Below are 22332 nucleotides of genomic sequence, written 5' to 3' on the forward strand. Positions count from 1 at the left end.
AGAGATGGGAGTCTCACTGTGTTGCCCAGGCTGGTCTCAAACCTGAACTCAAGCGATCCTCCCACTTCTGCCTCTTGAAATCCTGGGATTACAGGGGTGAGCCACCATGCCTGGCTAATTCTAACATTCTTGATTCATAAGAGTTCACGAGCAAGGAATACAAACAGCACAGCTTTGTGGGTGAGGATCTGGAGCAGCAAGATCTTCATTCATTGCTGGTAGGCATGTAAAATGGTCTAGCAACTCTGGAAACTCATTTGACAATTTCTTAGAAAATTAGTCATGCACCTGCTATGTAACCGAGAGATTGCCCAAAGAAATGAAAATGTATGCTCACACCAAAACCTGTACATGAACTTTCCTAGCATCTCTATTTGCAATAGCAAAAACTGGAAATAACCCAGAGTAACAGATATTTAATGGTTAAATATTCATATGATGGAATACTAGTTAGCAATAAAACAAAATTAGCTCTTGATATACACAACTCGGATGGATGTCAAGAGCATTATATAAAGTGAGGAAAAGCTGATCTCAAAAGGTTGCCTGCTGTCTGTTCTTACTTCTCTAACGTTCTCAAAATAACAGATATATAGAGAGGGATACCTAATTAGGGGTTACCATGGCCTAGGGATTGAAGGCTTCAATTATTAAGGGGGTGGCACTAGGGAGTTTCTTAAGGGTGATACAGCAATTTTGTTCCTCGGTTGTGGTGGTAGTTTCCCAAATCTATACATCAGATTAAATTATATCAAGGCTGGGTGTGGTGGCTCACACCTATAATCCCAGCACTTTGGGAGGCCTAGGAGAGAGGATCAGTTGAGACCAGGAGTTGGGCAACCTAGCAAGATCCCATCTCTATAAAAAATAACAATCGCAAGAAAATTAACTGGGTATGGTGGTATATGTCTGTAGTCCCACCTCGTTGGGGGCCTGAGGCAGGAGTATTGCTTGAGCCCCGGAGTTGGAGGTTTCAGTGAGCTGTGATCATGTCACTGCACTCCAGCATGGGCGACAGAGCAAGACTTTGTCCCTGGCACACATACACACAAAAATTGCACCACAGGGTGTGGTGGCTCACACCTGTAGTCCCAGCACTTTGGGAGACTGAGGCAAGTGGAGCACCTGAGGTCAGGAGTTCAAGACCAGTCTGACCAACATGGTAAAACTCCGTCTCTACTAAAAATACAAAATTATCTTGGAGTGGTGGCGGGCACCTGTAATCCCAGATACTTGGGAGGCTGGGGCAGGAGAATCACTTGAACCTGGGAGGTGGAGGTTGCATGAGCCAATATCACGCCACTGTACTCCAGCCTAAGCAACAGAGACTCTATCTCAAAAAAAAATTGCATCAAATTACACATACACACACAAATGAGTGCATGGCAAAAATGGTGAAATGTGAATATAGTCTGTGGTCTATGTAGCTACAAGGATTGTATCAGCATCAGTTTCCTGCTTTTGATATTACACTATAGCTGTGTTCCATGTTACTATTGGAAGAAGCTGGGTGAAGCGTACACACAACATCTTTGCAATTTCCTCTGAATCTATTATTCTTTGAAAAAATAAAAAGAGAGAAATGTACAAAATGGTTGTATCCTGCATTCTCTAAAATTTGAAAACAATTGGAAAAAAAGAAAAGCAAATTCCAAAGCCTTTCTCTGGGCTGTTGGCAGCCGCTGCAGGCAGCGGAGGGAGCACCACCTGCCCAGAGCACGTGAGGCTGGTTTTCATTGTCGCTGCAGAGGTGACACCTCTGGACTTTGACTGCTGCTTAGGAACCAGGCACACTCGGCAGCACAGTGGGGACACAGTGTGGCCATTTTGAACACCACAGCCTGGGATTTAGATTTTTCTTTCTCTGGCCCTAGCAAAAGGGACCCCTATGGTAAACACGCGGCCTAGTGAGGCTTGAAAGAGAATAAACGAGACTATGGTTGTCAGGGGTTCTCCAGATGTGGACAGCAGGCTCTCCTGGGCCATGCCCTTTCTGAATACTCAGTCAAGCTGTGCTGTCTCCGTGAGGTTGCTAATTGGAAGCAAATTCTGCAAGCCACCCCAGTTTGGGTGGCTTTCTGGGATTTCAGCCAATCCCAGAGAGGCCTGGAGATGAGTTTCCTTTAAGACAAGGCAAGGAACCATGGGTTTGTTCTAAATTTTCAAGGACATGGAATCCTTTGAAAAAATTTCTTAAGGGAGAAGGTGCTTGACTTTGGCGGACATCCCCGTTGAGTCCAAACCTGAGAGCATCGGGAAAGCAGAAGGTGGGAATTCATGGTAACGGGGGTGTGTTCCCAGGGAGAAGCTGGGGGCACTTTTCCTGCGCTGAACACTCTCCATCCTGGGTTTCTGTCTTTGAATTAGAAACAAAAGTTCCAGGGAAAAACCACTTCAACATCTGCCCAAATAAAGGGCTGTGACAATAAGGAGATATTGTCAAAAAATATGTCTTTATGGTTTGGATCTGTGTCCCCAACAAATCACATGTCGAATTGTGATCCCTAATGTTGGAGGTGGGCCCTGGTGAGAGGTGATTGGATCATGGGGGTGGATTTCTCATGAAGAGTTTAGCACCATCATCCCCTTGGTGCTGTTCTCGTGATAGTGAGAGCTCTCGTGAGAGCTGGTTCTTTTTGTGGGAGGGGGAGGGGGAGGGATAGCATTAGGAGAGATACCCAATGTAAATGACGAGTTAATGGGTGCAGCACACCAACATGGCACATGTATACATATGTAACAAACCTGCACATTGTGCACATGTACCCTAGAACTAGTATTAAAAAAAAAAAAAAGTGTGGCACTGCCCCACCACCCTCTTCCTTTTGCTCTGGCCATGAGAAGTGTTGGCTTCCCCTTTGCCTTCTGCCACGATTGTAAGTTTCCTGAGGCCTCCCCAGAAGCTGAGCAGATGCCAGCATCATGCTTCCTGTATAGCCTGCAGAACCATGAGCCAAAGTTTAAGAGGTTTAGCCTGTTTTCTTTATAAATTATCCAGTCTCAGGTATGTCTTTATAGCAGTGTAAAAGTGAACTAATACATACACATTTGTCAGAAAAAGATACAACATTTAATAAAGATGGAATGTAAACATCAAATATTTTTATTTACAAATAAAAGTTTTTAAATAGAACTAAAATAATTTCTATAACACATGTTTTCACTGTTCTTCAATATTTCTCTTTTAACTTTTTAAAGATTTTCTTTTAAAAATTTTCTTGGACAGATGGGGTCTTGCTATGTTACCCAGTCTGGTCTCGAACTCCTGGCCTGTGATCCTCCCTCCTTGGCCTCCCAAAATGCTGGGATTACAGGCAAGAGCCCTCACACCCAGCCAAGATTTTCTTTTTCTATTGTCTGTACTTATTATATGCAACAAGATGTTTTGACGTACATATATGGAGTGATGACCACAGACAACCAAATTAACACACCGTTAACATATTACATCCACCATTAACGTGTCCTTGTTCTTGTGTGTGTGTGTGGTGGGGGGTATGTGTGGTAAGAGCACCTAAAACCTACTCGCTTGGCAGATTTCCAGTGTACAATGTGTACAATGCTTTTAAACATTTTTCTTTATTAAAACAAAACAAAAAACCACTACATATATGGAAAGGGTTGCGCTGGGTGCCTCAGGAGGAAGCTTGATGGTTCTAAGCAAAGAACAAAAAGGGGCCTGATCTATGGAAAAATTGGAAAGCTGGCCAAGTTTGCTGTGAGGGCCCTTTCTCTGCTCCCACCTGTGCTGATCTACTTTCTTCCTAAAAGAGTCCATTGGCCTTTTATAATTCCTGGGGAAAATGAAGCCCCCACGGTCATGCTCCCTTGAGTTCGAGACTTTCCCCTCTCCTTCCCATCCAGTTTTAACCCCCACACCCCTGTGGCCTGCACACTGGGGGTTCTTTTCTGTTTGTTTTGATTGTCTTCCTCTTTGAAAATAATCTTTGTAAAACAAACCTAATACGGCACCATTTCCCTCCAGATTCATGCTCCAGGAAGAAAGGGTGCTGGAGGCTACAGGGGGCCTCATGGCCCACATGATCTCTGTGTTACATTCATTTTCCACCAACAGAAATCACAGAACATACTCTGCCATTAGGCCCATGCCAGGGGTCTTTGTTAACTTTGGGTCTTGCTGAAGTTGAGTCATGTCAGGGCAAATAGAACACAAGGAAGCGGAGGCGTTCTCTGGCTTTCTGTTGCAAAATAGGCCTGTTGATGCTTGGTGACAAGCTTCTCAATCCCAGAAGCATGAAGCCAGCAAGGCTGGGAAAGCACCTCGGGTCAAGGCTCCATCAGAAGAGAATAAACTTTATCAAAACGTGGTTAGCCCTATCACAGCAGCAGCATTTCAGAAGCATCCTACAAAGTTGCTTGTTTCATTGACAAACTAAAGAAACCCCACACGTTTGGAGAGTTCTTGGTGAAGCCTGTTCATTGGAAGTGGTCATGCTTGTGTGTAGCTTAGAGAAGAAGAAAACTCCAGTGGTTCTTCAGTCAAATGGTGTAATCCACTCCAGAATCATTGCCATCTCTTCTAATATTCCGAACCAGGCATAGAGAAAGTAGAAGCCCAGTGCACAGCTAAATGAAATTACCAGAGATTCTCAAGGCCGCCATTTCCAGCTTTTCACAAAACCATTGTGTTCACATCAACAGCATCAAGGAAAGCTTCCTACTCCATGAGCCCCACTCGAAATGTCACGTATTGTTCATGGTTTTGAAAAGGTGAAAAGTTTCTTTTCCAGAATATTCTTCATTGGAATGATAATCTTGGTACCTTGTAAATCGATGGGGTTGTTGATTTCATTACAGCCGGAATCTAGAATTATCACCATTCTTTTGGGATACAGCGAGAGCTTTTTTCCAGCCAGACACAGAATGAGCAATACAGGTAAGGTCCCTGTTGTCATGGAGCTCAAGTTCTGTTAGAGACAGGAAAGAAAAAAACAATCCATAAAACAAGATAACTTCATAATTCAAAGACGCCACGCACAGCTGTGAGGCTATGCACAGGCGCCATTCAAACTATAGGCTAAGTGACTGCTACCCCCTGGATTAAGCCCTGCCCTGCCTGGGCAACAGTACGTGACATCCCCACACAATTCAGATAATAAAAAGCACTATCAGGAAAATAAAACGGGGTAGCCGATGACAGTGTGGGAGTCAGTATTGCATATTGCACGGGCAGGAGAAAGCCTGTCTGAGGAGGTATCATTTGACGTGAAGAAGGAAGAAGCTGTGCCAAGATCAGGGGGAAAAGCATTAAGAGGCAGAGAGAGCAGCGTATGCAAAGGTGCTGAGGCAGTCTGTATCACTGCACCATGAAGAAGTCCCTGTCCGAATCTCTGGAAGCTGTGAATATGTTACCTTACCTAGTAAAATGGACTTTGCAAGTGTGATTATGAAGTTAAGGATCTTGAGATGGGAAGATGATCTTGGATTATCCAGGTGGGACAAATGCAATCACAAGGCTCCTTATAAGAAGCAGGCAGGGGGCTCAGAGAGTGGGAGAAGATCTGATTGCAAAAAAAGAGGCTGGGCTCAGTGCGGTGGCTCACGCCTGGAATCCCAGCGTTTTGGGAGGTTGAGGCGGGCAGATCATTTGAGGTCAGGAGTTTGAGACCAGCCTGGCCAACACAGTGAAACCCATCTCTACTAAAAATACACAAAAATCAGCCTGGCATGGTGGCGGGCACCTGTAGTTCCAGCTACTAGGGAGGCTGAGGCAGGAGGATCACCTGAACCCAGGAGGCGGAGGTTGTAGTTAGTTGAGATTGTGCCACCGCACTCCAGCCTGAGTGACAGAATGAGACTCTGAAAAAAAAAACAAAAAAAGAAGAAAGAAAGAAAGAAAGAAAGAAAGAAGAAAGAAAGAAAGAAAGAAAGAAAGAGGGAGGGAGGGAGGAGGGAGGGAGGGAGGGAGGAGGGAGGGAGGGAGGAGGGAGGGAGGGAGGGAGAGAGGAAGGAAGGAGAAAGAAAGAAAGAGAGTGTCAGGCCTCTGAGCCCAAGCTAAGCCATCATGTCCCCTGTGACCTGCACATATACATCCAGATGGCCTGAAGCTACTGAAGATCCACAGAAGTGAAAATAGCTTCACTGATGACATTCCACCATTGTGATTTGTTTCTACCCCACCCTAACTGATCAATGTTCTTTATCATCTCCCCCACCCTTAAGAAGTTTCTTTGTAATTCTCCCCACCCTTGAGAATGTACTTTGTGAGATCCACCCCCCGCCCCCAAAACTTTGCTCTTAACTCCACCGCCTATCCCAAAACCTGTAAGAATTCATGAAAATCCCATCACCTTTGCTGTCTCTCTTTTCGGACTCAGCCCACCTGCACCCAGGTGAAATAAACAGCCATGTTGCTCACACAAAGCCTGTTTGGTGATCTCTTCACACGGACACGTGAAACAGAAGGAAGGAAGGAAGGAAGGAAGGGAGGAAGGGAGGAAGGGAGGAAGGAAGGAAGGAAGGAAAGAAGGAAGGAAGGAAGGGAAAGGAAAGGAAGGATCGATCCCAGCCAAGTAGCGGAGTGAAGGGAATTCTCAGGATGGTGGTGAAGAGAAATCCCAGAATGCCAGCTCTATGGCATGCTTACGGAACAACCAGTCGGGGATGGAGAAGGAGGATGGAGCCACTGGGGATGTCTCTTGGGAAAAAGTGAAAATTATTTAATGAGGCAGATCATGTAGAAAATTGTATTGAGAGCATGTTACATAGCTCTTGAGGGCTGTAGGAAGAGGATCAAAGATAACTAGGCAAAAATGGAAAAAAAAAAGGCAAAAGAATTATTAACTCCGAGAAAAACAAAAACCTATATAGATGTAATTGCAGTTCACCACTGAGCTCATCAAATAACTATATTTACATCCTCATAACAAGGTACACTCTCAAGTTGGATTTAACTCTGAATTGTGATGTAATTATATTGGGAGGGTGTTGGAGGAGGGAAGTGGGTGTGGCTATAGAGGCTAACATCCTCACCTATCCTAACAGGAAATCAATAGAGAAGCCAATGTGTCCAATGTAGGACATCTCCTAGCAGGATAGGCATTAACTGATTTGAAGATTTCCGAGGAGAGAATCCAACTTTCTATATTCCCCATCATGTGTCATGAGCAGTCATGTCCCGTCTTAGGTGTCTCGTTAGCCTGGTGGTTTGCACCCACAACAGTGCCCTCAGAATAGTACAGGTAGCTTGAAAGGCACACTCCTGAGAAACAGTCTCCTACAGCTCTTCCTTTTTTTTTTTTTTTTTTTTTTTGAGATGGAATCTTGTTCTGTCGCCCAGGCTGGAGTGTAGTGGCACGATCTTGGCTCACTGTAAGCTCCGCCTCCCGGGTTCACAACATTCTCCTGCTTCAGCCTCCCGAGTAGCTGAGACTACAGGTGCCCGCCACCATGCCCGTCTAATTTTTTAGTAGAGATGGGGTTTCACCATGTTAGGCAGGATGGTTTCGAACTCCTGACCTTGTGATCCACCCTCCTCGTCCTCCCAAAGTGCTGGGATTATAGGCGTGAGCCACTGTGCCCGGCCAGCTCTTCCTTTTTGAAAGAATTTTGTTTTCTGTTATTGCTGGATGGCAGGCTGAATAACATCTGATTTTCTATCCAAATGCAGATTGAACTCCTTGGATTTTAAAAACACACTAAATACGTAGGCAAAAGAGCTCTTGTAAAGGTGCCGGTGGCAATTTGATTTTTTTTTTTTTTTTTTTTCTTTGAGACGGAGTTTTGCTCTGTTGCCCAGGCTGGAGTGCAGTGGCACGATCACGGCTGACTGCAACCTCTGCCTGACGGGTTCAAGCAATTCTCATGCTTCAGCCTCCCAAGTAGCTGGGACTTGGTGTGTGCCACCATGCCTGGCTAATTTTTGTATTTTTAGTAGAGACAGGGTTTCACCATGTTGGCCAGGCTGGTCTTGAACGCCTGACCTCAAGTGATCTACCAACCTCGGCCTCCCAAAATGCTGGGATTATAGGCGTGAGCCACCATGCCCAGCCTGCAATCTGATTTTCAAAGAGAACCTTTGCTTTTCCGTCTCTTGTTTTCTAGGCATGTACCATTTCACTTGCTTGCTGGGGACGATGTCGAGTGAATCCATTGAACCTGCTGCAGAGATCAAGGAGGCTGCAGCCTGTTAGGAACACTCAGCAACTCTCCCCTTCCATTTTCTTCTCCAGCCTCTAACTGCACAGGGGTCATGTTTGCTTTTGCATCCATTTCTTCCAGGCCCCATCTCATTCCATGCCTTAGTCCATTCTCACATTGCTATAAAGAAACACCTGAGACTGGGTAATTTACAAAGAAAAAAGGTTTCATTGGATCACAGTTCCACAGGCTGTACAGGAAGCATAGTGCTGGCATTTGCTCAGTTTCTGGGGAGGCCTCAGGAAACTTACAGTCATGGCAAAAGGCAAAGGAGAAGCAAGCACACCTTATGTGGCTGGAGCAGGAGGAAGGGGGATGCAGGGAGGTGCTACACAGTTTTAAACAACCAGATCTCGTGAGAACTCTACCACAAGAACAGCATTAGGGGGATGGCTCACATAAGCCAATCACCTCCCACCAGGCCCACCTCCAGCATTGGGGATTACAATTCAACATGAGATTTGGGTGGGGACACAGATCCAAACTGTCTCCTTCCAGTTTCTCAATCTCGTTTTGTGAATTGTGTAGCGGGGTATGGGTAAGACCTGTCTAAAAATTAACCATTAAGGAGCTACTCTTCACCTGGTGCTAGAACATTCTTTTCATTGGTGAGGTCTGGTCAAGCTCTCCTTTTCACTGGCATGTGGTCTTGCTTATTTCTTTTAAAATAATAGCAAAAGCTAATATGTGTAGGGCACGTACTATCCTACCTCGCGCCAGGTTCTGTGCCAAGTGCTGCATATCTGTGATCACATTTAACTTTTATAACAAGCCAAATGAGCAGGAACTCTTATTATCTCTATCTTACAAACGAAGAATCCAAAGACCAGGGACAATAAGTAATTTGCTCACCTGGTTTGCCGGCCTCCCTGACACATCGCCGTCCAGTTCTGCCTGTAATTACCAAAGCGTAGACAAACACGCTGCTTTGATTCTCCTCTCCGGGGCACCGGGAGAATTCAAGAGCGAAGTTAAACCACAAGGGCTGTTAAAAGATTGGCCTCAGTTCCCTGTTCCCACCAGCAGGTGGCACCGTCTCCTAGCAGAATTCTTACTAGAACGTTTTGCTTCCGTTTCTGCAGAGGCATGGTGAACTCAGTTGCACCATCCAAGTGTTCCTCCTGGCTGAGTTTGCCTATCTTGTTCAGTGAAGGCAACCCACGAGGACAAATGGTGTTAATGAGAAGCTTGTGCGGAGTTAAAGGGATCCTTCTATTTCTTTAAAATACACGTAATAACGCTAACTCTGCAATAACTTGTAGATCATTTTAAATCTTAGCCATCTTCCTCTTGCCACCCAGTGTGCTTCAAGCCACATGGTTCAGAGCACCATTTAATATGAAACTCCAATTTTAAAACAAAGTGAACCTTCCTTTTACAAAACCATGAGACAAGTTACAGAGTAATGACCACCCACATGACCTTGAAGTGATTTTGAGTGAGTGAATGTAACTTCCGTGGCTGCCATTTAAATTGGATTCAAATTCAAATGGCTCCATCTCCATGTCATCGGACCTCTTGTGCCCTGATTCCCTTGGCTAAGTTCATAGTACCTTCTACATCGGATTGTGGCAATGGTTACCTGAGGTTAATACAATAAAAGCACTCCTAAATGACAGCCAACATAAAGACTCAGTTCTCCCAAATCCGAGGGTCCCCACCATGATAGTAAAGGATCTTTTGGTAAATAGAGTTTGCTTAGCTCTTGCTAGGTCTTTAAATACTTTGCTGGGGGTCAGGTACCATGGCTCACACCTGTAATCCCAGTGCCTTAGGAGGCTGAGGCTGGAGGATCCCTTGTGGTCAAGAGTTTGAAACCAGCCTGGGCAACAGAGCAAGGCCCTATTTCTACAAAAAATAAAAATTAGCCAGGCGTAGTACACACTTGTAGTCCCATTACTTGGGAGACTGAGGCAGGAGGATCCCTCAAGCCCAAGAGTTCAAAGCTGCAGTGAGCTGTGACTGTGCCACTGCACTCCAGTCTGGGTGACAGAGTGAGACAGAATAAGACTCTGTTTCAAAACAACGACAACAACAACAACCAAAAACGAAAACCTCAAAACCTCTTTGTTGGACTTACTTCCATCTCCTCCATGTAGTACTTTAGTACCCTTGCAGCTCGTTTCTCTTTTACAAGACAACAATGTTGTTATAAAGTCATTTGGAAATGGTCCCATGGAGGAGTATTTACACAAAATTTAGCGTATTTAGTATCTTCAGAACATGGCACTTGCCTGGAATTATACTGACCTCCTCAACCCACACCAACCACCCAGAGATGGCTGTTCTCGACTCCTCTCCCTGGGGCCCTGTCCTCCTTACGTCTTTTCTTCTTCTTTCTTTTCTTTCTTCTTTCTTCTTTCTTCTTCTTCTTCTTCTTCTTTCTTCTTTCTTCTTTCTTCTTCTTCTTCTTCTTCTTCTTTTTCTTCTTCTTCTTCTTCTTCTTCTTCTTCTTCTTTTTCTTCTCCTTCTCCTTCTCCTTCTTCTTTCTTCTTTCTCCTTTCTCCTTCTCCTTCTTTTTTTTTTTTGAGACAGAGTGTCACTCTGTCACACAGGCTGGAGTGCCATGGTGTGATCTCAGCTCACTGCAACTTCTGCCTTCTGGGTTCAAGTGATTCTCCTGTCTCAGCCTCCAGAGTAGCAGGGACAGAGTAGCATTTTTTAAGTAGACATGGTGTTTCACCATGTTGGCAAGGCTGGTCTCGAACTCCTGATCTCAGGTTATCCTCCTGCCTCAGCCTCCCAAAGTGCTGGGATTACAGGCGTGAGCCACCGGCCCTTCCCACGTGTTCTGGCAGGGAACGCTGCTGTCCCCCAAGCCTACCCTAAGAGGAAGACTTCTTCTGGGGAGAGATGCTCACTGTGCCCAGGTCCCTCCCTGGCTGGAGCTGGCAGGAAGGGTCCCAGAGCAGGGACTTGTGCCACTCTGCCCAAAGCCAGAGTCCCTGAGGCACCCACTCCATCAGGCACCAAGGTGAACTCCAACTGCCAGTTAGTATTTAACTTTCCACATACGATTAGATTAAACATGTGGGTTCATAAAAGCCTAGGATTGCAGACTGCAGTTGCAAGGGCTTAGATGGTTGTAAGGTGAAGGTGCCAAGCAAGCTGAGGCTTGTGTGCAACCCACAAGAGAGCTCGCTAACACCAGCAAGAAGGTTCAGAACAGCCTGGCTTTGGAAAGGAATTTCATCCTGCCCACGCACTGCATAGGTAAGTCTTAGTATACATTCTTTATTTTTTGAGGAATTAAGTAACAAAGTTATCTATTTGCCTTTTCCAGAAAATGATAAAAGGAATTATTTTCCTGGTATATGGCCTGGCTCCTCATCCACTCTTCCTTCTTTCCTTCTTGTGTTTTCTGTACTCATTTCTTTGTTAATTGCCTTAGAACAAAAATTTTGAGAGTTTTTTTAAATGGAGGATTCATGATAAATGTAGGTAATCATATTGTTTTCTCTTCTTGATATGAAAATGAAAGACTTTGCTGCCTTTTGTAGGCCCAGGTGATGCGAATGATCTACCATGTTTCAAGAAAAGAAAACTCTGGGGCCAGGCATGGTGGTTCACGCCTGTAATCCCAGCACTCTGGGAGGCTAAGGCAGGTGGATCGCCTGAGGTCAGGAGATTGAAACCAGCCTGGCCGACATGGTGAAACCCATCTCTACTAAAAATACAAAAAAATTAGCCAGGCGTGGTGGGTGGCGCCTGTAGTCCCAGCTACTCAGGAAGTTGAGGCAGGAGAATGGCATGAACCCAGGAGGCAGAGCTTGCAGTGAGACCAGATTGTGCCACTGCACTCCAGCCTGAGTGACACAGCAAGACTCCATCTCAAAAAAAGAAAAGAAAACAAAACTTTGGACTTTGGGGTCAAATGAATGTTACTTTCCTAATAGTGTCCTGATTGCCCTTGTCATGAATAACACACATTCGTGACAGGAATGGCTGGAATTAGGGGATCATTCTGTAGCCTAGAGACATGGCACCACTAATGACATGTGTAAGCTCAAACCGTGGTCTTGATCTTATGTCTTGTACCCAGTTGAGCCAAGTGGTCACAGCAATGGAAACAGAGTTTTTGGAATGTGTGACCTCTGCTAGGACAGTCAGGGCTGGCCACTGGCTTGGGTGACGTGAGTTCTAGTGCAGGCACTGCGGCCAACTTGAGAGGCCTGTGATCTTGGACAGGTGACTTAAGCTTTCCAGGCTATAGTTATTCCACCTATCAGAGAGCAAACCAGCCTAAATGATCTCCAGGGCCCAGCCTGTGCTAGGACTCAGCAAGAAGCATTCACTGGAAATGGAGGTCCTCCTAGGTTGATACACATGAATTGCCCATATTTGACCATTTCTAACTTATACATAAATGGCCATTTCATATAATTCCAGAGAACATAAATAATAGCTGTCTTAGCATTACTAAAGTAAATGCCTATTATGATATTCTACTTAGGGGTAGGATAAGTATGTACACCAAATATGGTTTGTTTTGTTTTGATTTTTGAGACAGGGTCCCACTGTCACTGCTGAGTGCAGTGGTGTGATCATGGCTTACTGCAGCCTTGACCTCCCAGGTTCAAGCTATCCTCCCACCTCAGCCTCCTGAGTAGCTGGGACTATCGGAGTGTGCCACCACATCCAGCTAATTTTTTATTTTTTGTAGAGGTGGTGTCTCACTATGTTGTCCAGGCTGATCTCAAACTCCTGGATTCAAGCGATCCTCCTGCCTCAGCCTCCCGAAGTGCTGGGATTACAGGTGTGAACCACTGCGCCTCCAAATATGGTTGATGTCTATCAGTTAAACAGTAATTCTGGGAATAAAAAATGGAAATCAACCCACTTACAATTTGAATGTCTTGGTATAATGTCCTTCAATGGAACTGTTTTCACACACTGTGATTTTTTCCCTGTGGCCATGAAGCAGGCGTGGGCCACTCAGCCACATCTCATGCATCCGTATACAAAAGCCAAATCCCTTTTGGATCCTGTTTATTTGGCCAGGGGTCAGCACTCAGGTATTTAATCCCCATAGGCCCTTTCATCCCTGTGATTAAGTCTTATCAAAAAGCACCTCCTGACCTGCTTAGCAGTGGGGCCTTTGTTCACACTGGAAGGCTTGAACAAATAACTGGCATTTGGGGCCAGTTAGCTCTAAAAGGCTGGTGAACGCTGCCATGCCTGCACCTGGAAACAAACCCAAATGACTCCAGTGGAATCCAGCACTGAAGTCCCTCATCTCAAAGACCTTTTGCAGCAGAGATTCTTGGATGGGCCTTAGGGGGCCCAGGAGTCCCCTGAAATTGAATGTAGAGCTTCCTGTGTGCATATGTATACTTTCTTGGGGAAAAATAAAGTCACATCATTTTATTTTACTTTGCGAGGGATCTTTGGCACCGCCCCTCCCCCACCCCCAATTCCCATGCCCGTTAAGAATAAAGAATCACTGTTCCGGTAGTTTCCAAGTGAATTCCACAGAGAGAGGAACTGTCATTCATTCACACATTCATTCAACAAACTTAAGATTTGCTCCGTACCCATCGCTATGCAGGGTCCTGGGATTCAGAGATGAGTAAAGCAATCCCTGCCTTCCAGGAGCTCAAGCTCTCCTGTCATCGGGACTCAGTTACTTAATCTCACTAAATATCCTGAAGGTAGGAGTTTATAGAGTGGCTTTGAGGATCACATGCATAAGCACAATACACGGGTAATTGAAAAACGAAAACAAAACCAACATGTTCGTTTGCAGAAGAGGCACAGAAAAAGGGCCTCTGCCTAGATCTGGGGAGGTCAGGGAAAGTACTGCGGATTGGTAACAGCTGGCCAGGGTTCCTACGAGAGAAAAAGAACTATACCCACAGAACCAGACCCTGTGTCTTAAAAAAAAAAAAAGGCCTGGCACGGTGGCTCAAACCTGTAATCCCAGCACCTTGGGAGGCTGAGGCAGGGGGATCACTTGAGGCTAGGAGTTTGACAACATAGTGAGACCTCATCACTATTTTTTTATTTTAAAAAAGAGTTAATAAAAAATAAAATGAAAATAAAAGGGTAAAAGAGCCACTGGCAAAGTCTTGAGTGGATTAAAGCCAGCTCAGCTAACTTTCACAGCAGATTATATCATTTAAAAAGGGGAAGAGGCCGGGCGCGGTGGCTCAAGCCTGTAATCCCAGCACTTTGGAGGCCGAGACGGGCGGATTACGAGGTCAGGAGATCGAGACCATCCTGGCTAACACGGTGAAACCCCGTCTCTACTAAAAATACAAAAACTAGCCAGACGAGGTGGCGGGCGCCTGTAATCCCAGCTACTCGGGAGGCTGAGGCAGGAGAATGGCGTAAACCCGGGAGGCGGAGCTTGCAGTGAGCTGAGATCCGGCCACTGCACTCCAGCCCGGGCGACAGAGTGAGACTCTGCCTCAAAAATAAATAAATAAAATAAAAATAAAAATAAAAAAATAAAAAACAATAAAAAGGGGAAGAAACACATCTCTGTTACATCGCTTAAGAAATATGCTTGGTATATACCCTGGGACAATCTTATCTATTTGTTAAGTTTCCTTCCAGCCCACTAGTCTGTGTGACCAGAAGAGTGAGATAAAGATGTGAGAGCTCTCTAAATAACAGAACTTAAAACATCAGACAGAGAAGAGTATATTATTTTGGTGACGGTAATTCTCAATGAGGAAGATCCTGGGGAGGGATGTTCTGTGGGAGAAATGCCTGCAAGTTTATTTGTTTAATAGGTTTGTTTATTCAGTTTATTGAAATTCCTTTCCCAGATGGGGAGATCTGAAACTTCTCTTTTCATGAAGGAAAGAAAAGTCGCATGCTAGAGACGGCAGTTCTTTTTTTTTGAGACGGAGTCTCGCTCTGCCGCCCGGGCTGGAGTGCAGTGGCCGGATCTCAGCTCACTGCAAGCTCCGCCTCCCGGGTTTACGCCATTCTCCTGCCTCAGCCTCCCGAGTAGCTGGGACTACAGGCGCCCGCCACCTCGCCCGGCTAGTTTTTTGTGTGTTTTTTTAGTAGAGACGGGGTTTCACCGTGTTAGGCAGGATGGTCTCGATCATCCTGACCTCGTGATCCGCCCGTCTCGGCCTCCCAAAGTGCTGGGATTACAGGCTTGAGCCACCGCGCCCGGCCAGACGGCAGTTCTTTAGAACGGCAGCAGAAAACCTACTGCTGGGATGTTGGGGCTTTTACTAGTGGCTAGTCACGGGTTCACCTCCTGCCTGTGCTCCTTCCAGCTGTGTTGAAACCCACTTGCCCCATCTGTGAACCGTGTTCAGCTCCATTTTCTGAGCCCCCTTATCTTTCTGTCCATACCTGTTATAATTCTTTACATATTACATTGTCTTTGATTTGGTCTCTCCCATTCAACCCAGCCTTTCACAGAGTTCCTGTCATCTCTGAAGTGTCATCGCCTAGCAATAGTACCTGGCACTTTAATTCATGCATCAAATGTCCATTGAGTGCCTTCTGTGTGTCAGAAATCCGCTATACCGAGCTAGACAAAGTTGGCAGACATGACAGCCGAGTTGGAAAGATGAGACCCTAAACCAATAATCACACACACACACACACACTATATATGTTATATATATGTATGTACAAAAAAACTTGGCCGGGCGCAGTGGCTCACACCTGTAATCCCAGCACTTTGGGAGGCCAAGGCAGGTGCATCACAAGGTCAGGAGATCGAGACCATTCTGGCTAACATGGTGAAACCCCGTCTCTACTAAAAATACAAAAAATTAGCTGGGCGTGGTGGCAAGTGCCTGTAGTTCCAGCTACTTGGGAGACTGAGACAGGAGAATCACTTGAACCCGGGAGGCAGAGGTTGCAGTGAGCTGAGATCGTGCCACTGCACTCCAGCCTGGGTGACAGAGCAAGACTCTGTCTCAAAAATAAATAAATAAAATAAATAAATAAAATAAAATAAAATAAAATCTTTTGCCTTGCAATCATTTGCCTTGATGTTTGCCTTGATGTCTAAAGCCCCACAATTCTCTAAAAACAGAGATGTATAAAAAAGCTCACGTACATAATTCTCTGAAAACAGAGAATGTAAATGAGTAATTGCTCCATTTAACTAACATTTGTTGAGTGCTTGTTATAAATATGGCATTATTCTAGCTGGTGTGAGGTTACCAATCTTTTTTAAACAAAAGTAATATAAATATATACACACACATTTAGTTACTGCATATGTGACGTGTGCTTTTGAAGAAAAAGGAGATGCTGTTGGAGGAAAATGGTGCTGGTGGTGGGAAGAGATTTAGAGTAGAGCCAGGGAAGTATTCTCAGAAGGGACAACTAGCTGGAAACTAAACAATGAGGAGGTTACAAAGATTGGTAACCTCACACCAGCTAGAATAATGCCGTATTTATAACAAGCACTCAACAAATGTTAGTTAAATGGAGCAATTACTCATTTATATTCTCTGTTTTCAGAGAATTATATACGCGTGCTTTTTTATACATCTCTGGTTTTAGAGAATTGTGGGGCTTTAGACATCAAGGCAAACGATTGCAAGGCAAAATATTTTATTTTATTTTATTTATTTTATTATTATTATTATTATTATTATTTTTGAGACAGAGTCTTGCTCTGTCACCCAGGCTGGAGTGCAGTGGCACGATCTCAGGTGGAAGAGAAAGGCAAAGATGTTCTAGGTTGAGAGAACAGGATGTGCTAATGTCCTGAGGCAAGAGAGCTTACTAACAGGGAGGGAAGATGTCAGGTGTGACCGAACTGTAGTGAGCAAAGGGTAACGGAGGAGGTGGTCAGGAGCCTGCTCAGCCAATGGGGTAAATGCTGTTAAGGAATTAGGACTTGATTTTAAGAACAACCATCGCATCATTTTACAAGCAAACAAATGACACTATAATTTCCCTCTTCAAAAAGGCACACTGGCCGGGCACGGTGGCTGACACCTGCAATTCCAGCACTTTGGGAGGCCAAAGTGGGTGGATCACCTGAGGACAGGAGTTCGAGACCAGCCTGGCCAACATAGTAAAACCCCATCTCTACCAAAAACACAAAACTTAGCCAGGTGTGGTGGAACGTGCCTGTAGTCCCAGCTACTCGGGAGGCTGAGGCAGGAGAACCGCCTGAACCCAGGAGGCAGAGGTTGCAATGAGAAGAGATGATGCCACTGCACTCCAGCCTGGGCAAAAGTGAGATTCCGGGAAAAAAAAAAAAAGGGCACATTGATGGCTATTCAAGGCAGAGAGGGTCACATATAACCCCACAGAGATGGCTCTGGGGAGGGTTGTGTTGTGTTACATTGTTGGCATTGTATTATCCAGGTGAGAGATGCTGGCAGCTGGGCAGTGCCAGTGGGGATGAAAAGGAGAGATGGATTTGAAACATAGGAATAATCTCTCAGATTGTTTCTTGGCATCACTTACCTAAAATGCTTCTTTCAAATATGGATGTACACACCCCTCCCTTTAGGATACTTGGGACAATGTGCCACCTAGACAGAGGGGATGGAACAAATTGGAGAGTGTGTCAATGCCCCTGCAATCTTTTCCCTCGATGTTATCTCATAATGCCCCACAATTCTCTAAGAACAGAGAACATAAATGAGTCATTGGTTCATTCAACTGACGTTTGTTGAGTGCTTATGAATGTGGCGGCATTATTCTAGCTCTTGTGAGGTTACCAATTTTTTTTTTTATTATTTTATTTGAGATGTGGAGTCTTGCTCTGTCACCCAGACTGGAGTGCAGTGGCGCAATCTCGGCTCACTGCAAGCTCTGCCTCCCGCGTTCACACCATTCTCCTGCCTCAGTCTCCTGAGTAGCTGGGACCACAGGCACCCGCCACCACTCCTGGCTAATTTCTTTTTACTTTTTTCTTTTTTTTTTTTGTACTTTTAGTAGAGACGGGGTTTCACTATGTTAGCCAGGATAGTCTCCATCTCCTGACCTCGTGATCCACCCGCCTCGGTGAGGTTACCAATTTTTTAAAAAACAAAAGTAATGCAAGATTGCTGATGAAAATTTGGAATATGAGAAAAGCATAAAGAAGAAAATATATCTTTAAGCATACCACCCACTGTTAACATTCTGATCTATGTACTTCTAATATTTTCTCCATTTTCATATGTATACATACATTTATTTACATGCATATGTAGATATCAAAGTGTATATATATAATTTTGTCTGCCTTTAACATTTTTATTGTACAATAATCATGCATTGTAAAAAAAAAAAAAGTGAAAATGTATAGAGTCAGTTTAAAGACTAACAAAATAAGCGTTCAATCACCAGCCAGGAGATGAAGAAATACTATTACTTCTCTCTTGGCATCTCCCTCCCACCTTTACATAGCCAAATCCAGAAAAGATCTGTTTTCCTAACTTTGTTCACCTATTGTATTATTTAAATTGCAGCAGGAGGGAAGCATGTCTACTTTATCCAATTTCACACAGACGCTGGAAGACGTCTTCCAAAGGATTTTTATTACTTATATGGACAATTGGCGCCGGAACACAACAGCTGAGCAAGAGGCCCTCCAAGCCAAAGTTGATGCTGAGAACTTCTACTATGTCATCCTGTACCTCATGGTGATGATTGGAATGTTCTCTTTCATTATCGTGGCCATCCTGGTGAGCACCGTGAAATCCAAGAGACAGGAACACTCCAATGACCCCTACCACCAGTACATTGTAGAGGACTGGCAGGAAAAGTACAAGAACCAAATCTTGAATCTAGAAGAATCAAAGGCCACCATCCATGAGAATACTGGTGCGACTGGGTTCAAAACATCCCCCTGATAAGGGAGAAAGGCACCAAGTCAACATCTGACATCCAGACACAAAGAGATGCCAGTGCCACGAGGCCAATCCAAATTGTCATTGCTTAGAAGAAAGCGAGTTCCTTGCTCTCTGTTGAGAATTTTCATGGAGATTATGTGGTTGGCCAATAAAGATAGATGACATTTCAATCTCAGTGATTTATGCTTGCTTGTTGGAGTAATAGTTTGTGCTGAAGACCTCTTTTGCTTTCTGGGCAAGTAAATGTCATTTTAATCAATATCAGTGGTGAAAATAAAGTCAAATTTGAAGTAAAGTGTCTGGGCAGTGGCCGTGGGGATAGAAAAGAGAGATTTACAAATCATTGAATCTCCTTTCTCATGAAACATCATTTGTGTGTGACAAATTCAATTTATAAATAACCCAGATGTATTATGTAGAAGCTGAGGCTCAAAAGCTGTCACTTGCTTACCAGACAGACATAGGAGCATTTATCTATAATATTAATTCATGAGTGTGGAGTCAGAAGAGATGAATAAGCAAACCATAAGTTTACTTTATTGTTTTCCTCGTCTTTAACCTATTTAGAAGTCTTAAGACAGAATGAACTTTTCTCTTTTTTTCTTTTTCTTTTGAGACAGGGTCTTGCTCTGTCACCCAGGCTGGAGTGCAGTGGTGCAATCTCAGCTCACTGCAGCCTCAATCTCCCAGGCTCAAGTGATCCTCCCACCTCAGCCTCCCTAGTAGCTGGGACTACAAGCACGTGTGCCATCACACCCAGTTAATTTTTATAATTTTTTTTTTTTTTTGTAAAGACAGGGTCTCACTATGTTGCCCAGGCTGGTCTCAAACCTGAACAAACATTTCAAACGACAAAAAATCCATACCAGAGAAGTCCAATATTTAAGAACTACCCAGTAGTATGGCAATTCCTCAAGGATCTAGAACTAGATGTACCATATGACCCAGCCATCCCACTACTGGGTATATACCCAAAGGATTATAAATTATTCTACTACAAAGACACATGCATACGTATGTTTATTGCAGCACTATTCACAATAGCAAAGACTTGGAATCAACCCAAATGTCCATCTGTGACAGACTGGATTAAGAAAATGTGGCACATATACACCATGGAATACTATGCAGCCATAAAAAAGGATGAGTTTGCGTCCTTTGTAGGGACATGGATGCAGCTGGAAACCATCATTCTTAGCAAACTATCACAAGAAAAGAAAACCAAACACTGCATGTTCTCACTCATAGGTGGGAACTGAACAATGAGATCACTTGGACTCGGAAAGGGGAACATCACACACTGGGGCCTATCATGGGGAGGGGGGAGGAGGGAGGGATTGCATTGGGGAGTTATACATGATATAAATGATGAATTGATGGGTGCTGACGAGTTGACGGGTGCAGTACACCAACATGGCATAAGTATACATATGTAACAAACCTGCACGTTATGCACATGTACCCTAGAACTTAAAGTATAATAATAAAAAAAAAAAAGAAAAGGAAGAAGAGGAAGAGTAACAAGAAGGGGAGAAATGAATATAAATATATGTGAGGCATATATGAGGCACATACTTATACATATATATTTCTCCGTATGTGGTCACTAAAACCTAGCATATTTATCTCATCCTTTAATAAAAAGGTTTGCAAAGCCTAAAAAAAAAAAAAAAAGAACTACCCAGTATAACAAGAACACATTTTAAATCTAACATTTAAAGTTTTGCAGAAAACTAATCTTAAAAAGTTCTCATTAAGAAAAAAAGTTACAATGTTGCTTTATAAATGTATTCTTTCAACTCAATTTAGTTTTCCTCTATTTACAATTACTTATTTGCATTTGTGTTTAAGAAACTAAAGGATACAGAAAGGGTCTAAATTGCTGATGCCTTCTGAAGACCTAGACAGGAACTACTTAATATTTTACACCATGTGGTGCAGGATATCATAGAATGTCAGGGCTAATCATTCTACTGTTGGCAGAGACCACTTCCCTTACAGATGAAAAAACTGTAGTCCACTGAGAGGAGATGATTTCATTCACTAATTCGGTCAGGCAATATTGACCTACTTGGTTCACTGGCCTAGACCCCAGGAGCATAAGGATGAACAAGGCTGGGCTCGGGGGCTCACGCCTGTAATCCCAGCACTTTGGGAGGCCAAGGTGCGTGGATCACCTGAGGTCAAGAGTTCAAGACCAGCCTGGCCAACATGGTGAAACTCCGTCTCTACTAAAAATACAAAAATTAGCTGGGTGTGGTGGCAGGTGCCTGTAACCCCAGCTACTGGGGAGACAGAGGCATGAGAATCGCTTGAACCTGGAAGGGGAGGTTGTAGTGAGCGAGATTGTACCACTGTACTCCAGCCTGGGTGACAGATGCTAAACATCATAGTACAATATGACAAGGTCCTAACAGAGATCAATGCAAAGGGGACACAGCCAGCCAGCACAAGGACAGGAGGGCATGTCTAACACAGGTCAAGATCTCTCTCAGAGCAGTGGAGAGTAGCAGGTCAATGGCAGCAGAGAGATGTGGGGCCTCGGCATCCCATAGCTTCGTGCCTCCTAGTCTTCCCTGTTCTTCTCCCTACACCCCAGCCAAGGCACAGCAATGATGGGCAAGGCCTCAAGCCTCAGGGTGTTAGGACAAAATTTAGAAAAAGAGGCTCTTCTTCAGAGAATGCTTATAGAACTCCTTATTCCAACCACAAGGTTTGTCTCTTTAAAATTACAGAGTGAGGGCGTGGCGCGGTGGCTCAAGCCTGTAATCCCAGCACTTTGGGAGGCCGAGACAGGCGGATCATGAGGTCAGGAGATCGAGACCATCCTGGCTAACACAGTGAAACCCCGTCTCTACTAAAAATACAAAAAACTAGGCAGGCGAGGTGGCGGGCGCCTGTAGTCCCAGCTACTCGGGAGGCTGAGGCAACAGAATGGCACAAACCCGGGAGGCGGAGCTTGCAGTGAGCTGAGATCCGGCCACTGCACTCCAGCCTGGGCTACAGAGCTAGACTCTGTCTCAAAAAAAAAAAAAAAAAATTACAGAGTGAGATATACACAATGTATCTACTTCCTAATAACAGATTTGCAATTATGCCACCTGAAGCATTCAGTAGTGTTAGAGAAAACTATCCATATTCCAAGAGCAGATGTAGGAAGAGTGACCTCCCTCCTCAGATCAGAAACCCAGAAATGCTGTCCCACCCAGAAACATCCATCTCAGAGAGGCCAGAGCAGCCATCAGGCTTTAAATCCCAGCCCTCTGCTCTGCATCTAGACAGAAAACCGAGGTTTCCATCAGGTGACAAAGACCCTCTCCTTAACCAAATTGTCAAGCTCCTCTGAGCCCTCTTCCTGACTACAGCCCAACCATGCCCTATAAAAACTACA

At 44.4% G+C, this 22332-nt stretch overlaps 1 protein-coding gene and 1 long non-coding RNA gene across 2 annotated transcripts; one reads left to right on the top strand and one right to left on the bottom strand.

Annotated features, from left to right (window-relative positions):
• Positions 1–3082: 3082 nt before the first annotated feature.
• Positions 3083–9103, bottom strand: LOC117095735. The gene is made up of 2 exons (XR_004442156.1): positions 9013–9103; positions 3083–4928 (listed from the first exon to the last, which is right to left on the bottom strand). It is a non-coding gene; the product is annotated as an uncharacterized LOC117095735 (long non-coding RNA).
• Positions 9104–18563: 9460 nt separating this feature from the next.
• KCNE2 (potassium voltage-gated channel subfamily E regulatory subunit 2) lies at positions 18564–19226 on the top strand. Its single transcript, XM_033232393.1, has one exon. It carries the CDS (start codon positions 18570–18572, stop codon positions 18939–18941), a length of 372 nt encoding a protein of 123 aa, XP_033088284.1. The 5' UTR covers positions 18564–18569; the 3' UTR covers positions 18942–19226.
• Positions 19227–22332: the final 3106 nt, after the last annotated feature.

This window comes from Trachypithecus francoisi, unplaced genomic scaffold (assembly GCF_009764315.1).
Source record: "Trachypithecus francoisi isolate TF-2019V2 unplaced genomic scaffold, Tfra_2.0 Lachesis_group14, whole genome shotgun sequence".
Taxonomy (NCBI): Eukaryota; Metazoa; Chordata; class Mammalia; order Primates; family Cercopithecidae; genus Trachypithecus; species Trachypithecus francoisi.